The sequence below is a fragment of the Podospora pseudoanserina genome, chromosome 2, assembly GCF_035222485.1.
Source record: "Podospora pseudoanserina strain CBS 124.78 chromosome 2, whole genome shotgun sequence".
In the NCBI taxonomy this organism is placed as follows: domain Eukaryota; kingdom Fungi; phylum Ascomycota; class Sordariomycetes; order Sordariales; family Podosporaceae; genus Podospora; species Podospora pseudoanserina.
This window is the reverse complement of record NC_085921.1, coordinates 5013981-5029215: the sequence shown is the minus strand read 5'-3', so window position 1 is coordinate 5029215 and position 15235 is coordinate 5013981. Positions and strand designations below refer to the sequence as shown.

Genomic DNA, 15235 nt, shown 5'->3' with positions numbered 1-15235 from the left:
GCAGACGTCGTTGGACCACAGTCCGCAAGCTGCGTCGGATAGATGAGACGAGGAGGAAAGTGCTAATTTCTTTCTCGACACGGCTACACCCGTCTTTCAGATCTCGGTCCGACTATCTGGGGAAGCTGATCGGATGGTCGGTTCTGGGTGGACTTGTACCTTGCCATGCGTTATGAGCCAGAGGATACCTGCCTGACATGCCAGCTTTGCTCCCCTTGATGAATTTTGAGACCCAAAGGGAGTCAGTTTGTTCTGTGACATCAAACCTTCAATTCCGTACGCTCGATGTTGAGCTGAGTTGAGCAGTTACTGACCTGTCTAGGTGGGTAGGCACCAGAACTCACCACCAAAAATGATGCCAACGTAAACTTTCTCTCTCCCCGATCGGGTTGACCCATCCGAATCCCCAATGCTCAGGAAGCGGGTTGGGCTGTTGTCTGGCCCCCCCAACGCTCCGGCTCAGCTACTTTAGCTTATCTGACCTGTGACCAGCTCACGCTAGGTCTCGCCTCGGCTGGCTCGTTCATGGAAAGTCGCGATGCGGTTGCGTGCATGTCGATGTCTCTAGCTCTCTGGCCACCATTCCCTAGTCAGGTGCTACGGCATCAACAAGAATTTTGTGAGGGCCCTGGGGCGTGCTTCAGAAGTCGGTACCCGAAGATGCTGTGCCCATTCGCGCAGTCGGTCCCCTCTCACTTCTCCAACTTTTCCCCTGTGGAGGGCGTGAGAGGAACAGTGCTTGCACGTTATAAGTAGCTCACATGTGGACTCAACTCAAGACCATGTAGAGGTTGTGCCGAGGAGGCATCACTTGCGGATACGAGGCATTGTCGATGAAATGGAGTGCTGATGGAAGGCATAACGATAGAAATAGAACAAATCGATGAGTTTGGCCAATGAAGAGTCCGCGCCATCCTGTTTCAGTGTGATTATATTCTAAATAGGAATGTGTCTCAGTGGCTGACCACGAGGCAGGACTTCATATCTCGGTGGATATCTCTGACCTTGACTCCCTAAAAGCTGCTAACAATGCCTTTGACTTGGTAGCGCTCGTAGATTGGGATACAATTCCTCTTGGTAACAACGTTGACCGCGTAACTGAGTTTGACTTCGCAGAGATATCATATCATGTGTGATGGTAAACAGCTCGGACTGCCTGGATACGAATTCGTGAAGATGATGAATTTCCAAGTGACACAGCATTCAACTGCAAGAGAAGCGGCGTTCAATCAGATGCCTTTATCAACTTTGAACCACCCCCCGTCGAAACCTCCGGACGGAGTCCAAAGCCTACCGCATGGGCCGCCCCCCACCGTCATCATCGGACCATCTGGTATCACCCTTCAAAACACATCTGAGCTCTTGATACAAGCAAGATCCCAGGAGGTCCGAGCAAGTCAGATTTCCTCTGTACTGTGGCCTGATCAGGGCTGAATGGCTTCCCCTTATTCACGGACGTGAAGTCTACGAAAAGGTAGAACAAATCAGCTTCGGACGCGCCTGGACAAATGTGCCCTTCCTGATATTTCTGGAAGCATCAATGTAATGTGCACACGCGTCACGAGAATCACTACCATGCTTTCTCGACGTTGCCAGCAAATGGCGTTGGGATATCCAGGGTTTTGAGAGATGCATAAAAAACGCCATTTTTTCCCCGAGTCGTGGACATTCGGAGAGGGAGGGACCTTACAGCTCGATCCGTCGCCCAAACGGTAAACCGGTAGAAAAAAACCGCCATGGGCGTCTGTCGAGACACGTTGCCCGAACGCCTCCGAGGCAAAATGAGAACTTTTTTCTTTTTCTTGCCTGCCGGCGGTGACGGGTCGCGCGATGCGGATCGGCAGCGGCAGCGGCGGCTGGATTGGTAGGTCGGGAGGGTGTTGAGGAAGAGAAAGAAGAAAGAAGGGTGGTGGATGACGGGCATGATCCGAACGATACCTCAGACACACCCATACACACACATACACAACCCAAACACCCGCCCCTCCATCACCCCTTGGCCAGCAGCCCCCAACCCCGAACCCCCAACCCCCAAATACCCGCAAAACCAATTTTTATGCAGTACGAATAGGCACCTGTAGCACTCATTGGCCGCCCTGCTTATCCGCACACCACCACAGCCCGATTACGAGCATCTTCGTCGTCAAATATAGGCATATATAAAAGTAGTATAATCTTTCAGCCCAATGACAACCCAACCCAAGCCGGGGGGCAAGAACAGGAGGCTAGCCAGCTATCTGCGCAGGACGGGGCTTTGTGAAAGGCCCCTCATTCTATTTGCCTGCGTCATACAGAGACCGCATGAACAACCTCCTCGTGGAACCAGCAGAAGCTACCTCATCCGGGTACGAAACTCCGAGGTCTGCATACATATACGCCCTATGTTGAGTAGGGAGGAAGCACGATACGGCGGTTGGCAGCTCTGCATGCTCCAGCTGGGCCCGATAATCACGTCAAGGGAGGCTTGAAGAAAGAAGCGGCCCGCACGTGTAGCCTGTATAAAAAGCCACCCGACCGTCTTTCGACTGTGACGGAGCGACTGTGGTGAGAGGGGTGCGGTACGCGCGAGAGTGGGGGAATATGTGCTGGACCGAGAGAGAAAGAATTACCCGGCGTGCATGCCCACTTGCTCCTGTGCTGTAGTCACGACAAAAGGGGGATAGATCACTGGCGATGACGATGCTGATGAGATGTGCAACGGAAAAGGGCAGCCTTGGGTTACCTTCCCACAATCCCTTCCGCGAACCACAGGGCGGGGGGTGAACCAGGGTGCTGAGAACCCGCGGCTGGGAGGAAGGAAAGGGGCAGGAAAGGGGGCAGGAAGCATCAATGGAAGCCATCGAGAAACAATGCAATGCGCCTCGACCACCCGGCCCGCAAATGCGATCCATCCACGGCTGTAGCCAGAATGCCCTGACCAACACGCACCCACCTCAGCCCGCAACGTAGATAGATATCCATGGCAGAACGAAAAGAAAGCTCGTATAAAAGAGTCGAAGCAACAGGAGGCGAGCCACATCCATTGGGTCTGGCCTTCGGGCACAGGGTCCTTGCCCACGCAGCCCGTCGGGACGATGCGCCATCCATTGACAGGGCACCATGCGGTTTAGACTTCTCCTTGACGCCTACTACACAGGAGCGCGTGTACACGTTCGACCAGGAGTTCCAGACCAACTCGGTGGTCAGAACGACGAGATGACACCTTGCTCAAGTCGTGTTCCCAGTGCCCGGCCAACAGGATGTCATCCGTCGTTGGGCGTAGTGTTGAGTAACTGGGGCGACTGGCCGAGGGTGGAAGACACTATGCTGGACAGGGAGCTGGCAGCTGAGGAAGACAGAAAAGAGCAAGAAGAGCCGGGCCACAAGAAAACGAGTTGCTGTCGAACGTGTAAGACGAACCACTCATCGTCTAGGGCTCTAATTAGCTTGCATCGTTACTGTGATATCCCACGCACACGAGGCCGGCAGCCGACAGCACCGCTACACACGACCGACGACAACCGTTCAACGTCCACTGTACTCGTCTCCTCCGCCTCTTCCCCGGTATCTGTCCCGGCCCCTATCCCTGTCCCTGTATCTGCTCCTATCCCTTCTATCGCGATCTTGGTCCCGACGATCTCTACGAGCCCAATCCCGATCTTCTCGGCCCCTTGATGATGATTGTCCGGGATCGCCTGGCCTGTCATGGCGGTTGTTGTCGCGGTAGCTGTGACGGTGATAACCGTGGTCTTGTCTGGGGCTCCGGCTCCGTCGCTCCGTGTGACCTCGCCTGTGCTCTGGCCTGTTGTTATTGCCGCTACTGCTGCGCGTGTCCGTCAGCCGGTCCGGGGACTCTCTTCCCCGCCGGTGTGCCGCAGCTTCTCTTCGGCTATCTTCATAGCCACCACTTCCACTCGGGCCGCTCGACCGGCTCTCGCCGGCTCTCCTGTCGTAAGGCTTGCGGTTGTTATTATTCTCATTGTTGTTATTGCTGCTGCTGCTGTGGGAGACGCCGGTATCGCGCCTGCCATGCTGCATATCCTCCACCCCATGGACCATCCGGTAATGATCGTCCTCGTCGTCACGTTCCACGTCCTCATTCCTGTACTTGCGCCATTTCTCCAGCTCTTGCACACCACCCCAGCCACCCTTCCCTTTTCTTGCAGCAGCAGTTTTGCGTTTCGTGTTGGTATCGTTTCTCCAAACCTCGCTCAGGCGACTGACGCTCTGACTGAAGTCTACGTGAATTCTCCTGTCGTCAATCAGAACGGAATCCATCTTGTAGTACGCTTCCTCGCAGCTCTTCTTATCTTCAAACTCAATGAAAGCATACTGCAAGCTGTCGCCGGTTTTCTGATCTCTGATCACCTCGCAACTCAGAATCTTGCCAAACCGACTGAATATCAACTCCAAGTCCTCGTCAGTTGTGACTGGGTTGAGCTTGCAAACAAACAGGACATTTTCTGGTGGCTTGACTTCGGCAAATGGGAGATCGCCCAGCATCTCCAACGTCAACGCCTGGGCGGCTGCTTCTCTCTCTCTCTTTCTCGTTTCCGCCTCAGCGGCGGCTTCTTCGTCCTTTTCGACATCAACCAGCTCTTCTCCCTCCGCAATCCTGACGGTAGCGAGCTGTGCCTTGGTCGGTGGAGGTGAAGCACTCGGCTCCCGCAGGCCAGCGGGGTCAGGGTAGGGATCCTCCAACACAATGGTATGCTTGATTCTGATGTCCACCAGCGGGTTCCCTCGTTCATCCACAATTGCCTCGTTGATCTTCTCCAGAACGTCAAAGCCCTCGGCGACTTTCCCAAATATGGCGGCTTTGTCGTCTAGAAAGTCTATCCCGTCCTCTCCCAGTGTGATCAGAAATTGAGAGCCAGCCAGTCGTGTCTCTGGGTCAGACGGGTGGGGGGCAGTAGCCATGCTGACAGTGCCTCGTTCGCGGTGTTTCAATTTGGGATGGAACAAGGCAGGAAATGTCTTGTCCCTGCCTTCGAGTAAGCCCCAGATGGAACTTCCGCCGTCGGAATTGGGGGACAGAGGCCCGAGAGGGTCGCCGGTTTGACAGGAAAAGGACTTTTGAATAGAGTGGATCGGAGAGAAGTTGTAGTATTTGATCTTGCATAGCTTGAGAAAGCTGAAGAACATTGGGTTAGTTGTGGTCTGGCAATTGAACAAGAAAGCAAGAACAGGGGGACGTACTTTTCGCACATCTTGGGGGCGAAATCGACCAGCAGGTCAATGACAATGTCACCTGCCGTTGTCTCGAGAATGACCGACATCTTGGCGACAGTCTTCCCTGGGCGCGGCGAAAGGGTGTTGAGATGGGATTGTGTGTTTTTCTGGCCAACAACTGAAGTCTTCAGTTCCGAGATGGAAACGCGATGCCAGGCGCGCACTCGACTGTTCAATGGCTTGGCAGCTCTTACGTCAAGGGCCCACTTTTGGCTGAACTGCTCGCTGGATACAGACTTGGCCTTTTAAGATGAAATCCGATTGCAGGTGTGTTTAAAATCCATAATGGAACAAAAAAATCAGGCGCGATTCAAATCAGGGAGAAATGGCATTGATTCATTACCTACCTGGGAACCCTTCTGACACTGAGGCTGGAAAGTTGTGTGCCCAGCAGTCTACCCTTGGCCCTTCACCGCCTTCCTTTCTGCCGGTCTTTTGGACAAGGCGGCCAACATTTACATGAAACCACGACAGATGTCGAGCTGGACTCGAACAAGACCGTACTCACCCTTCAACATGAGCAGCCAAGACCCACAAGTAACCCGATTCTGTTGGCAGTGCCTGCAGTTGGATGCCGCACCAGAATATCCAGACGGTGAGGTCCTTTGCTTCGATGCGGTCCAAGAGGAAATCTACAAGAAGCTGTTTGGCCATGATGTCGCATTCCCGCTTCCTCCCCGCTATGGGCTAAAAGTGCTCAAGGAGTTGACGTCGAGAATCGAACGCTCTATCGTGGACTGGGAGGAGCATGTAAGGATAACTCATACCTTGCTGAAAAGGAGACAGAGACGCCAGGAACTGACAGGAACAGGGAATATCAGATAATCTCATGACCACCATGTCTGAGTTGTTATCTGTTCCATTGCCTTCAGAGGTGGTGGCTGCCCAGCAAAAGTGCCATGTGGCATACTACCTTTCCCTGCTCCAGGAACCCAGTGATGCAGCTGTGGTCTTGCTGGAATCTCGTTCCATTATCTCGGGTTCGGGGACAACAGGCCTACGAACATGGGAGGCAGCATTGCACATGGGCCAGTATCTCTGCGCCAACCCAACACTTGTCAAGGGGAAGCGTCTGCTAGAGCTCGGAACTGGAACAGGATACGTTGCCATCTTGTGTGCCAAATATCTCGGCGCAGAACATGTCATTGCCTCGGACGGTTCTGAAGATGTGGTGAATAACCTCCCAGACAACCTTTTCATCAACGGTCTTCAGGGCACAGACAGGGTGTCTGTCTCTGAGCTCAGATGGGGCCATGCTTTGCTGGGCACCGAAGAGGAGGAATGGAACGGTGGAAGAGAGGTTGACGTCGTGCTGGGAGCTGACATCACGTACGACGCGAGTGTAATTCCCGCGCTGGTGGCAACGCTGCAGAACCTCGTTGCTATATCGCCTGGCGCGGTCATTCTGATTGCGGCAACAGAGCGGAACAGAGCGACATTCGAGAGCTTCTTGGAGGCCTGTCAGAAGCGCGGGTTCCATGTCCATTATGAACTGTTTCCAGTGCTGCCTAGGCCGGAACAGAGAGGGCCATTTTATAATGACGCCACCCCTATACACATTTGCCAATTGACGGTTGCATGAGAACAAAAAAGTCACTTTGAGATTGTGGTGCTGTGTTGTTGTTTTGAATGTCTTCTCAGAAGGTGTGGGGCAGTTGTCGACAAGTGGGGAGCTGGACAAGGCTGCCGCACATTGGTCCGTGCATTTCCACCAAGCTGCCCCGCCCGCTGCTGACTGATTGCCTCGGAATTCAGGCCACACACAAATTAGGGCTCACACCCAAATTAGCGATTCGCTGCCGGAATTTTGCGAGATCCACCCGCTACCCAGTGCGTCCTGGCCTGCAAAAAACACCAGCAGAAACTCGCCCTCCTCCTGCCGGAACCTGAGATCGATCGAGGTACGACAACCAACGACCGACGACATCACCATGGCCGACTCTGATGCCCCCGTAACCCTGCGCACGCGGAAGTTCATCCGCAACCCTCTGCTCGGCCGCAAGCAGATGGTCGTGTGAGTGCTGCCATCCATCTCCGAATGCCCTCTTCGCGAATCGCCCCCGATTGCCAAGTCGCCCACAGTGGACGAGAACATCAATCCAGAAACATAATACTCGATTGGAACATGGCAAAATCGCGGGCGATTTGAGAATGTTGGGCTGTTTGATGGGAAATTGTCGCTGACTCTGCTGTTCAGGGACATCCTCCACCCCGGTCGCGCCAACATCTCCAAGGAGGACCTCCGCGAGAAGCTCGCTGCCCTCTACAAGGCCCAGAAGGATCAAGTTTCCGTCTTCGGTCTCCGCACCCAGTTCGGTGGTGGCAAGACCACCGGCTTTGCCCTCATCTATGATTCCCCCGAGGCCATGAAGAAGTTCGAGCCCCGCTACAGACTCGTCCGTGTTGGCCTTGCCACCAAGATTGAGCGTGCTTCCAGACAGCAGCGTATGTTTCCCGCGGTGGTGGACATGAGAATTTCATTTTGGGAGTGGTACCGGCTGACATTTTCTCTTCCTCACCAATAGGCAAGCAGCGCAAGAACCGCCAGAAGACCCTCCGCGGTACTGCGAAGGTCAAGGGCCCCAAGCCCAAGAAGGAGAAATAAGCGGCGAGCGTTTCTATTTCGGCATCGTCTTTCACACCGGGTCTTTTTCAGGCATGGACGACGGCTTTGGTTCTGTGCATTACTCTACTCTGGCAGGCTGGTGGATACTATCGGCCAACTCATGGGATCGCCGGGCCATACAAAACGGGAAATTCATGAAGGCGTGATGGTTGGGGTTCATTGATTTCGGGCAGAACCATAGCATCCAATACAGGAGGACGTTGGTCGAGCCAAAAGTCCAGAAGAGACAAAAACTGTGTGATGGACAAAGGAGGAGCGCGTGGTTCCCAATAGCAACATGCTTGCGGCCGCGTGGTGATATCACGGATTGAGAGTCGGCCCTCTCAACAAGAGATGTAATGCATACAGATTCCGTCCACTGATTCCCGTGAGTTGTGTTTGTCATGTCGAGGCACCCAGTTTCTTGTCGAGTCTCGGATGTCCGACTTGGCCAATATGCCCCCAGTTTTCCTGGCCGTTTGCCTTGCAGCCAGCCCGGGGCCATGCACCACTGGAGAGCATACAATCCATCGATACGAGATCAGCAATGAGCAGCAAGTGGTGGAACGTTAGCCACTGCTCGCCAATTCCCCTGGCCTATTTTGCCACGTTTTGCAAGCCAATGACCATCCGATCACAATGCCTTGATACATATATGCTCACAACTTCACAATGCGTAGGACGACCGTTACACATGGGGCAATCACGGCAGTGGCCTATCGCTGGCCGCCCTGAGCACAGCCTGTTCCCTCCTCCAAAACCTCGATTTTTCTGCACAATTTCAATTGTCAAACTTGCAAAAAAGGAATGTGCCCATCTCGAAACAAACACCGACAACGTAATTGCTTGCTTGTCGTGAAGATTGCAAGTCGATTGCTGTTCACTGGCAACCTCCGGACGACAATCCCGGATGCCGGCATCCAACTCACGTGTGGGGCCGGGCCGGTCTCCCTGGCCTCGAACCCCGGATGTGGCACAGCCCTCCGGGTCCGCCACCGAGGGACGTTGACATCTGCCTACCTTAGTCTCCTGTCTGCCAAGCGGCCATACAGGAAAGAAGCCTTTGTGTGTCTGCATCGAGAGAAGACGGGGGCATGTGTGATCATAAATAACATGGCTGGCTGACACTTTTTGTGTCTTGCCTTTTCTCTTTCTCTCCTCACCCACGGCAGCCACCAGTCTCCTTCGGCTTTGCTAGACAAATAGCGCTTTTCTGCTTTCTTTGCTTTCTCTTATAGCTTCTCGGGCTTTGTTGCTTGCTTGGTTGCTTGTTTGACACTTTGGCAAGTCACTTACACACAACGACAACACAATGGCAACCCTCCGCTCCATCCTCGCCTGCCTCTCCTTCCGCCGCAACCGCGCCAACCGGGCCGGCTACACCGAGCTCCTCTACGACTCCCTCGACTCTCACGGTCAGATTGACAACGAAAAGTTCGGCCTCTATTCCGACTCCCCACCCGGCAATAACCATGCAGAAGGGCAGTACCGATCCGCCCCCTTGATGGCCTACACTTCATCTGCCGACGACGACGAGGAGCAGCTCGTGGCCATTGCCAAAAAGATCGTAAACTTGATGCACAAAGCCGAGTTCAACGACGACTCCCTTCAGATCGCCATCACAGATGTCGTCGGCGAGAGGAGGTGGAACCGCAAGCTGATCGAGGAGTGTCTGGACAATGTTGTCGAGTTGGTCGAGCAGGGGAGGCAGAACATGGGGGATGCCATGACCGAGGCGCTGGACAAGGTGACGGACGTTGCGGATGAGGAGTTTGCGTTTCCGAGACGGCACCCGGAGAGCGTGGACGGGTTTATTGCGATTGTCTCGGTTGGACTTCTGGCTGAGATGCAGGGCGCTTGGGTGTTGGAGTTGTTGGGGTTTGGGGAGGTGAAGGACAAGGACTTGGAGGGGATGGTGGAGGAGGTGGATGAGAAGAGGGCGGTGGGGGAGGTCAAGATGTTGACTTCGGACAAGATTGTGCTGGGGGAGAAGGCGAGGAGGGGGAGTGTAGCTGACTGGTGGATGAGGGAGTACAAGGCGTATATCCCCGAGGGCAGGGTTGAGACCTTCTTTACAAGGCTGGATATGGTGGATCCTGCTGAATAGGTGATCATGTATGGGTCTTCATATCTGGCGTTTCTCAACTTTGGCTTGGTTTTCACTGGGGATTTCGTCTTGGTTACTTTAGGGCACATGTGGGATTGTATTGGGGTAGGTCATGTAGCAGGGGGTAGACACAATACATCAACCGCGCCTGCAGACATTCACTTTTGTCCCATTTTACCATCCATGGAAACAAACAAAACAATGTTAGTAACAAGTGTGATATTCTTCTGGTATCATTTCAGAATGTCAATATCAACTTCAAGATACCCAAGAAACAGGACCCCCTTTCCTCCATTAAGCCCCTATCAGCACCAAATCTCGTGATCACATGGATCATCCGGTACCAAGGTTATCGTCACCACCGAAGGCGTAGTAGACGACGGTCTTGGAGTCAAGTATGTGACCCGAGTCGACACAACCGTTGGGGTAGGACCACCAATGGTGATCACCGTCGTTATAGTTTTAGTAGTGACCGCAGGGTTGCCTGAAGGCCTGGTAGAGGTTTCAATGGCCACACACTGCTCGTACCACATGCTGTAGTAGCTGTCAGTATCCTCCGTTCTGTTTAGGTGAATTCTTTCTCATGCACTTACTTTCCATCGTTCTTGCAGTAAGCCCCCGATGGACAGATTCTTGGACCAGTCCAGTTTTGTCCGCCGCACTGTCCATACAAGGACTGTGTTGCACCCGGACGCGGAGTACTTGAAGGAGAGGGAGCTGTGAAGAATGTCGTTGGCCGGCCTCGTTGCGCCACCGTTGCCCCTGAGAGGGCAAGAAATGAGAGAAGGAACGATGTATGCATGTTGGTTTGCGTGATAGTAGAATCCTGAGGAGACAACTCTGACGGAATCCTGGATTACATGCTTCAGCTATATACTTACCTACTTCTCATCTACATATCCCGGGCTCTCCCCAATGACCGCCGAGATCATACCCAATATCCAGGACCCAGGTTTTGCTATCTCTCCCATATTACCCTGTGAGGGTGGGCCGTAAGCGAGGTCTGGCAGCATGGGGCGTTTTGTGCTATTGTTAGTCGGGAAAAAAGCCAATTGTTCTGCAATGTATTCACCGACAGATGTGCCGGACCCCTCCGCCTGGGACATGAAAAAGGTAAAGGCAACCTGATAAGGTAACCAGAGTCCAGAAACCATGAAGCCCACCCAGTGCCCTCTCATCAACTGATGTCACCGGTTTACCCCGGTCACCGAATTCTCAATTCACAATACCTTACATTGAATGCTACAGTTATTAGTTATTCCAACTGTCCAGTGAATCACTGCCTGTTGTCATACTGGGTGACCTCAGCCCAGCTGGTGCAGGGTCAGTTTACCAGCATATCTACACAACCAAACAAGCACCTAATGCCAGGACACTAGGCCCAAGATCCGGGGCATCTTCACACACGAACAACTATAGGGAAACAGCACAACCCAGCAATCTCAAGCCGTCGCTATTTTAAGCCGTTTCCATCAAGCCCGAGCCGTGGGGTGTAAACAACCGATGGAGTAGTTCTGCAGGAGGTATGTGGATAAAGTCTTGATATGTATTGCATCCGGATGGCCGGATAAAGGGGAACTGTAGACAGCCTCTCTGCCACCGCCACTCAATGGTTGTGTGCCCATTCCAAACAGTAATGACCGAGAGCATGCTGGTTGTGCCAATACCTCGGCCACGCGTCACGCAGCCGGACTCAAATATCAAAAGTTTCAAAAGCTGAATAACCACAAAAATATTACTATACGCGACACCCGTTTTGAGAGCCCTGCCATGCAAACCCTGTATCTTCCAGCGCCAACACAACTCAAACATAAACTCTAGATGACATGTTGAACATGCATGCCTCAGCAGAATCCTGGACTCCTAGCTGACCTCGAGCTGCGGGCAGATAATGGCGAAGAAGTCAACTGCACCGAACCCGATATTGTCAGGCCAGACCATACCTAATCATCGGGCGTTCCTGGGCGACTGGCCTTGTACAAGACAGTCTTTTTGGTGCCATCTTCCTCCTCGTCGTCCTTGCCAAACTTGGTCATGCTGAACTCGGGCACCCGCCTTGATAGCGGCTTGAGGAGCCCGCTCGGGTTTTGATTGTTCCGCCGCCTCTTCTCGTACTCGCGCTCCTCCTTTGCCAAAGCGCGCTCCTCGTCCAGTTCCAGACATGTGCCCTCAATGCTGAGATACCCATAGTCTCCCGCCTGGCCGACGTCAAAGTTCATGATGCGGAAGCGGAGCTTGCCTCCGACTTTGCGGCCCTTCTCATTGACCCAGTAACCTGTTGTGTGCATCTGCTCAACCACCTGCAGCTCCTCCCCATCTAGGATATCCTCCTCCTCTTGCTGTTGACCTTCTTTCTCCTCGCCATTCTCGTCCGTCTCTGGTTGGCTGCTGTTCGACCTGGCAAACGGATCGTCCTTGGAGATGTCAACCCATTTCCAGCCTTGCGGGAGACGCTTTGCTTCGATGCTTGCGTTGAACTTGTTCCAGCACACCACGCCAATGTGGCCTTCGCTCTGGAGCTGCACCACACCCTCCATCCACTTGCCTCGCGATGGCACGAACAGCTGGGCGTCAAAAGTGAGCCAGCCGAAGCCTACGGCATACTCGTCGACTGAGTGCAGCCAAGCGGGAGTCTCGTCGGTGGGTGGGTTGGTGATACTCGCCTTGGCGGGGCGCTCGGAGAGGTTGAGATTAGAGTAGCTGAGGAGGACGCCGCGCAAAAGTGGCGAGTAGTGATTCAAGAGGGGGTCGAGATGCTGCGCAGCAACGTTGGTGAGGGGCTTGTCGAAGCCAATAGGGTAGAAGGGCACGTAGAGGGAAACGGTTTGGGTGAAGAATGGATATTCAGAGTCGCTGCTTGGGAGTTCGGTGGCAACCTCGTGTGAAGCCTGGGTCGGTGTCTCAGTCTCAGTCCCGGTCTTGTCCTTGCTCTTTTTCTTCTTCTTTTCCTGCCCGTCAACGTTTGCTTCTGTTTCTAGGTTGTCCTTTTTCGATTTCTTCTCCTTGCGCTTCTTTTCCGATTTGGACTTCTCTGGAGTGTCGATCTGCATGGCATCTTCAGGCTCTTCCTTGGGCTCCTTCTTGGACTTGCTCGACTTCTTGCGGGACGACTTTTCCTCGTCGACCACTACCTCGTCAGTTTGCGCCTCGCCATTTCCAAGTTGATCCTTCTTCTTCTTCTTCTTTTTCGAGGGTTCATCCGCCGCAGCTTGCGACCCTATCCTCACGGGCAACTCGAGATCTCCATTTTTGGTCTTTTTGGATTTGCGGGGGGTTTCTTCCACAACGGCGGCGTCGTCCTCGTCTCTCGAGCGTTTCTTTTCCGACTTGGACCTTTTGTGCTTCTTTTCGACTTTTTGGCTGTCTGGGATTGTTACGGGCTGGGCGCCCTCATCAAGAGTGGCAGACATGGTGAATGCTGCGGTGTGGGTGGATTGCGACGAGGATGTCGCGAGTCTACAGCTCTTCGTTATCAATTCATTCAAAAGTTTCCTGCGTCGAAGAAAATTATTGACAGTGCCTGCCGGGAGCGACTGCTGGACTCAATGACCAATAAGAAACGTGCATTGGTAGTGGGGCCATACGAGACCCCGCTATCAAATCAATTACGCTTCCATACCCTCCCACCACTTAGAACAAGAATACTCATTAGACTTCCTCTCATTTCATAAGATATTGGTACTAGTAACCTAAAAGGTATTGGCCTTGTACCCTCCTACGAGCGCGTGCTTCACAGCATCTGCCAAGGAATCCAAACCTTCTACATTCAACACATCATTGTCGTTCTTTTCATACAAAGTCCCCCCTTCAGCCCAGATCCGTCGGAGTGTGGCACTGGTCGCCCTAGGATTGCCTTTTGCCCACAAGTCAGTTTCCAAAGATTTGAGGTCATCCAGGGGCGTCTTGGTGACCTCCCACTTGGCGCCAGTCTGCTTCTCATACTCGGCCAGAACTTCGTTGGGCGAAACAATGAAGCTTTGGACCTTGAGGGCCTTCCCAAAAGACTCCTCGGGATGACGGAGTGTTCCAACAACGAACTTGCCCACACTGATTCACCTTGTTAGTTGGATGTTCTCAATTGATAGCGAGAAAGATAGAAAAAGACTTACTCCCACATGGTGCAAAAGCCAATTTTGCCCTCTCCATCCTCAATAATCCACGCCTTCTTCTCCTCAGGCTTGAAGCCACCAGCAGACTCCAGACCAGGAGCCGTGTCAACCCACATATCGAAATACGGCCCAGTGACCACATATGTCACCTTGACCCTCCTTAGCTCGGCTCTAATGTATTTCCGCACCTTGAGCTTCAACTGGTGGGGCTTCTCATCAGGGCTCTTGTCGTTGTGCTCAATATCAGTGCCATACTCGCTCGGCAAGAACCACTGGACAGTGTTGGACTCCTCAGCCAGACGCAGCAGTTCGATCTGGTGCTGAAGACCTCCGCGCCCAACTGCTGAGATGACTGTGTCTGCTTGAGAAGACTGATATGCGGACTTGACGTCGGCGGATGAAGTTAGGTCACCAACAATGACCGAGAGACCATCCGACTTCCATTTCGCGATCTGAGATGCCTTCTTTTCGGCGGTCCCGGGGGAGGTGAAGAGCGTGATTTGAGGGAACCGGGGCTGGGCACGGAGCAGGGACGTCGTGATGTAGGAGCCGATGGTGCCGGTCCCGCCAAAGATCAAAATTCGGGTTGGTGTGAAAGTCATGATGGAGGATTACTTTGTGTCCTACAATGTATATCTCAAGGCTACGGTTGATATTGTGTTTCTGGAGATGCCTTTTCGAAGAGGGTGCGGCTTTCTACAGCTTTATATGTGAACCGTGAAAGGCGCACGTCAATCGGGCCCCTCATTTCGTTCGTTTCGAGATGCAGCAAAACTACTACCTACCGGATGCCCCACCTTCCCGTGAAGAACCGGCCTCGGCAACCCCTGCCGACTCATGATCCACCAGGCTCCCGGTGCCATCGGAGGACACAGCAAACGATGATGAGCATTGTGTTATTATCCCTTGCTCTTCCTCGGTTTCACTTTTCGTATGAAGCAGTGCTGCCTCTCCAGATACGGGCCTTGCAGCAGCATACGAGGCAGACTCTTTTCCATGTGAGAAATGACGTCGAGCATGCAAGCTGCTGAGCTGAGCAACGTCGGCTTTTAGGCGGAAGCTCGCAGCGCGACGGAATGGAGTTGAGCCTTACTTTATATCGGAGCATTAGCAATCATCTAAGCCGTCAATTGCCGAAGAAAACTAACAAATTTACAGCAAACAAAGTCGCGATGTTGGCGGAAAGTTCGTAGATGTAGATAT

At 53.2% G+C, this 15235-nt stretch overlaps 6 protein-coding genes across 6 annotated transcripts; 3 read left to right on the top strand and 3 right to left on the bottom strand.

Annotated features, from left to right (window-relative positions):
- Positions 1-1431: 1431 nt before the first annotated feature.
- cyp6 (Peptidyl-prolyl cis-trans isomerase-like 4) lies at positions 1432-5546 on the bottom strand. Its single transcript, XM_062945088.1, has 2 exons — positions 5179-5546; positions 1432-5113 (listed from the first exon to the last, which is right to left on the bottom strand). Exons 1-2 carry the CDS (start codon positions 5256-5258, stop codon positions 3505-3507), a joined length of 1689 nt encoding a protein of 562 aa, XP_062803992.1. The 5' UTR covers positions 5259-5546; the 3' UTR covers positions 1432-3504.
- QC764_213860 (uncharacterized protein) lies at positions 3568-6803 on the top strand. Its single transcript, XM_062945089.1, has 2 exons — positions 3568-5961; positions 6023-6803. The coding sequence occupies exons 1-2, from the start codon at positions 5671-5673 to the stop codon at positions 6791-6793; spliced, it is 1062 nt and encodes a 353-aa protein (XP_062803991.1). The 5' UTR covers positions 3568-5670; the 3' UTR covers positions 6794-6803.
- Positions 6804-6898: 95 nt separating this feature from the next.
- Positions 6899-7816, top strand: QC764_213870 (uncharacterized protein; the record flags this gene model as incomplete). The annotated part of the gene is made up of 3 exons (XM_062945090.1): positions 6899-7225; positions 7409-7656; positions 7737-7816. Exons 1-3 carry the CDS (start codon positions 7143-7145, stop codon positions 7814-7816), a joined length of 411 nt encoding a protein of 136 aa, XP_062803990.1. The 5' UTR covers positions 6899-7142.
- A 1312-nt stretch (positions 7817-9128) lies between these two features.
- Positions 9129-9923, top strand: QC764_213880 (uncharacterized protein; the record flags this gene model as incomplete). Its single annotated transcript, XM_062945091.1, has 2 exons — positions 9129-9677; positions 9810-9923. The coding sequence occupies 2 exons, from the start codon at positions 9129-9131 to the stop codon at positions 9921-9923; spliced, it is 663 nt and encodes a 220-aa protein (XP_062803989.1).
- A 1943-nt stretch (positions 9924-11866) lies between these two features.
- Positions 11867-13333, bottom strand: QC764_213890 (uncharacterized protein; the record flags this gene model as incomplete). Its single annotated transcript, XM_062945092.1, has 1 exon — positions 11867-13333. The coding sequence occupies one exon, from the start codon at positions 13331-13333 to the stop codon at positions 11867-11869; it is 1467 nt and encodes a 488-aa protein (XP_062803988.1).
- Positions 13334-13417: 84 nt separating this feature from the next.
- Positions 13418-14987, bottom strand: QC764_213900 (uncharacterized protein). Its single transcript, XM_062945093.1, has 2 exons — positions 14033-14987; positions 13418-13970 (listed from the first exon to the last, which is right to left on the bottom strand). The coding sequence occupies exons 1-2, from the start codon at positions 14632-14634 to the stop codon at positions 13613-13615; spliced, it is 960 nt and encodes a 319-aa protein (XP_062803987.1). The 5' UTR covers positions 14635-14987; the 3' UTR covers positions 13418-13612.
- Between the last annotated feature and the right edge of the window lie 248 nt (positions 14988-15235).

Excerpts from the sequence above, each read along its gene's own strand:
- cyp6 (XM_062945088.1), bottom strand. The coding sequence starts at position 5,258 with ATGTCGGTCATTCTCGAGACAACGGCAGGTGACATTGTCATTGACCTG. Across the intron at positions 5,114-5,178 it reads GCCCCCAAGATGTGCGAAAA|CTTTCTCAAGCTATGCAAGA; the intron begins GTACGTCCCCCT and ends AATGTTCTTCAG.
- QC764_213860 (XM_062945089.1), top strand. The coding sequence starts at position 5,671 with ATGAAACCACGACAGATGTCGAGCTGGACTCGAACAAGACCGTACTCA. Across the intron at positions 5,962-6,022 it reads TCGTGGACTGGGAGGAGCAT|GGAATATCAGATAATCTCAT; the intron begins GTAAGGATAACT and ends TGACAGGAACAG.
- QC764_213900 (XM_062945093.1), bottom strand. The coding sequence starts at position 14,634 with ATGACTTTCACACCAACCCGAATTTTGATCTTTGGCGGGACCGGCACC. Across the intron at positions 13,971-14,032 it reads GGCTTTTGCACCATGTGGGA|TGTGGGCAAGTTCGTTGTTG; the intron begins GTAAGTCTTTTT and ends AAGGTGAATCAG.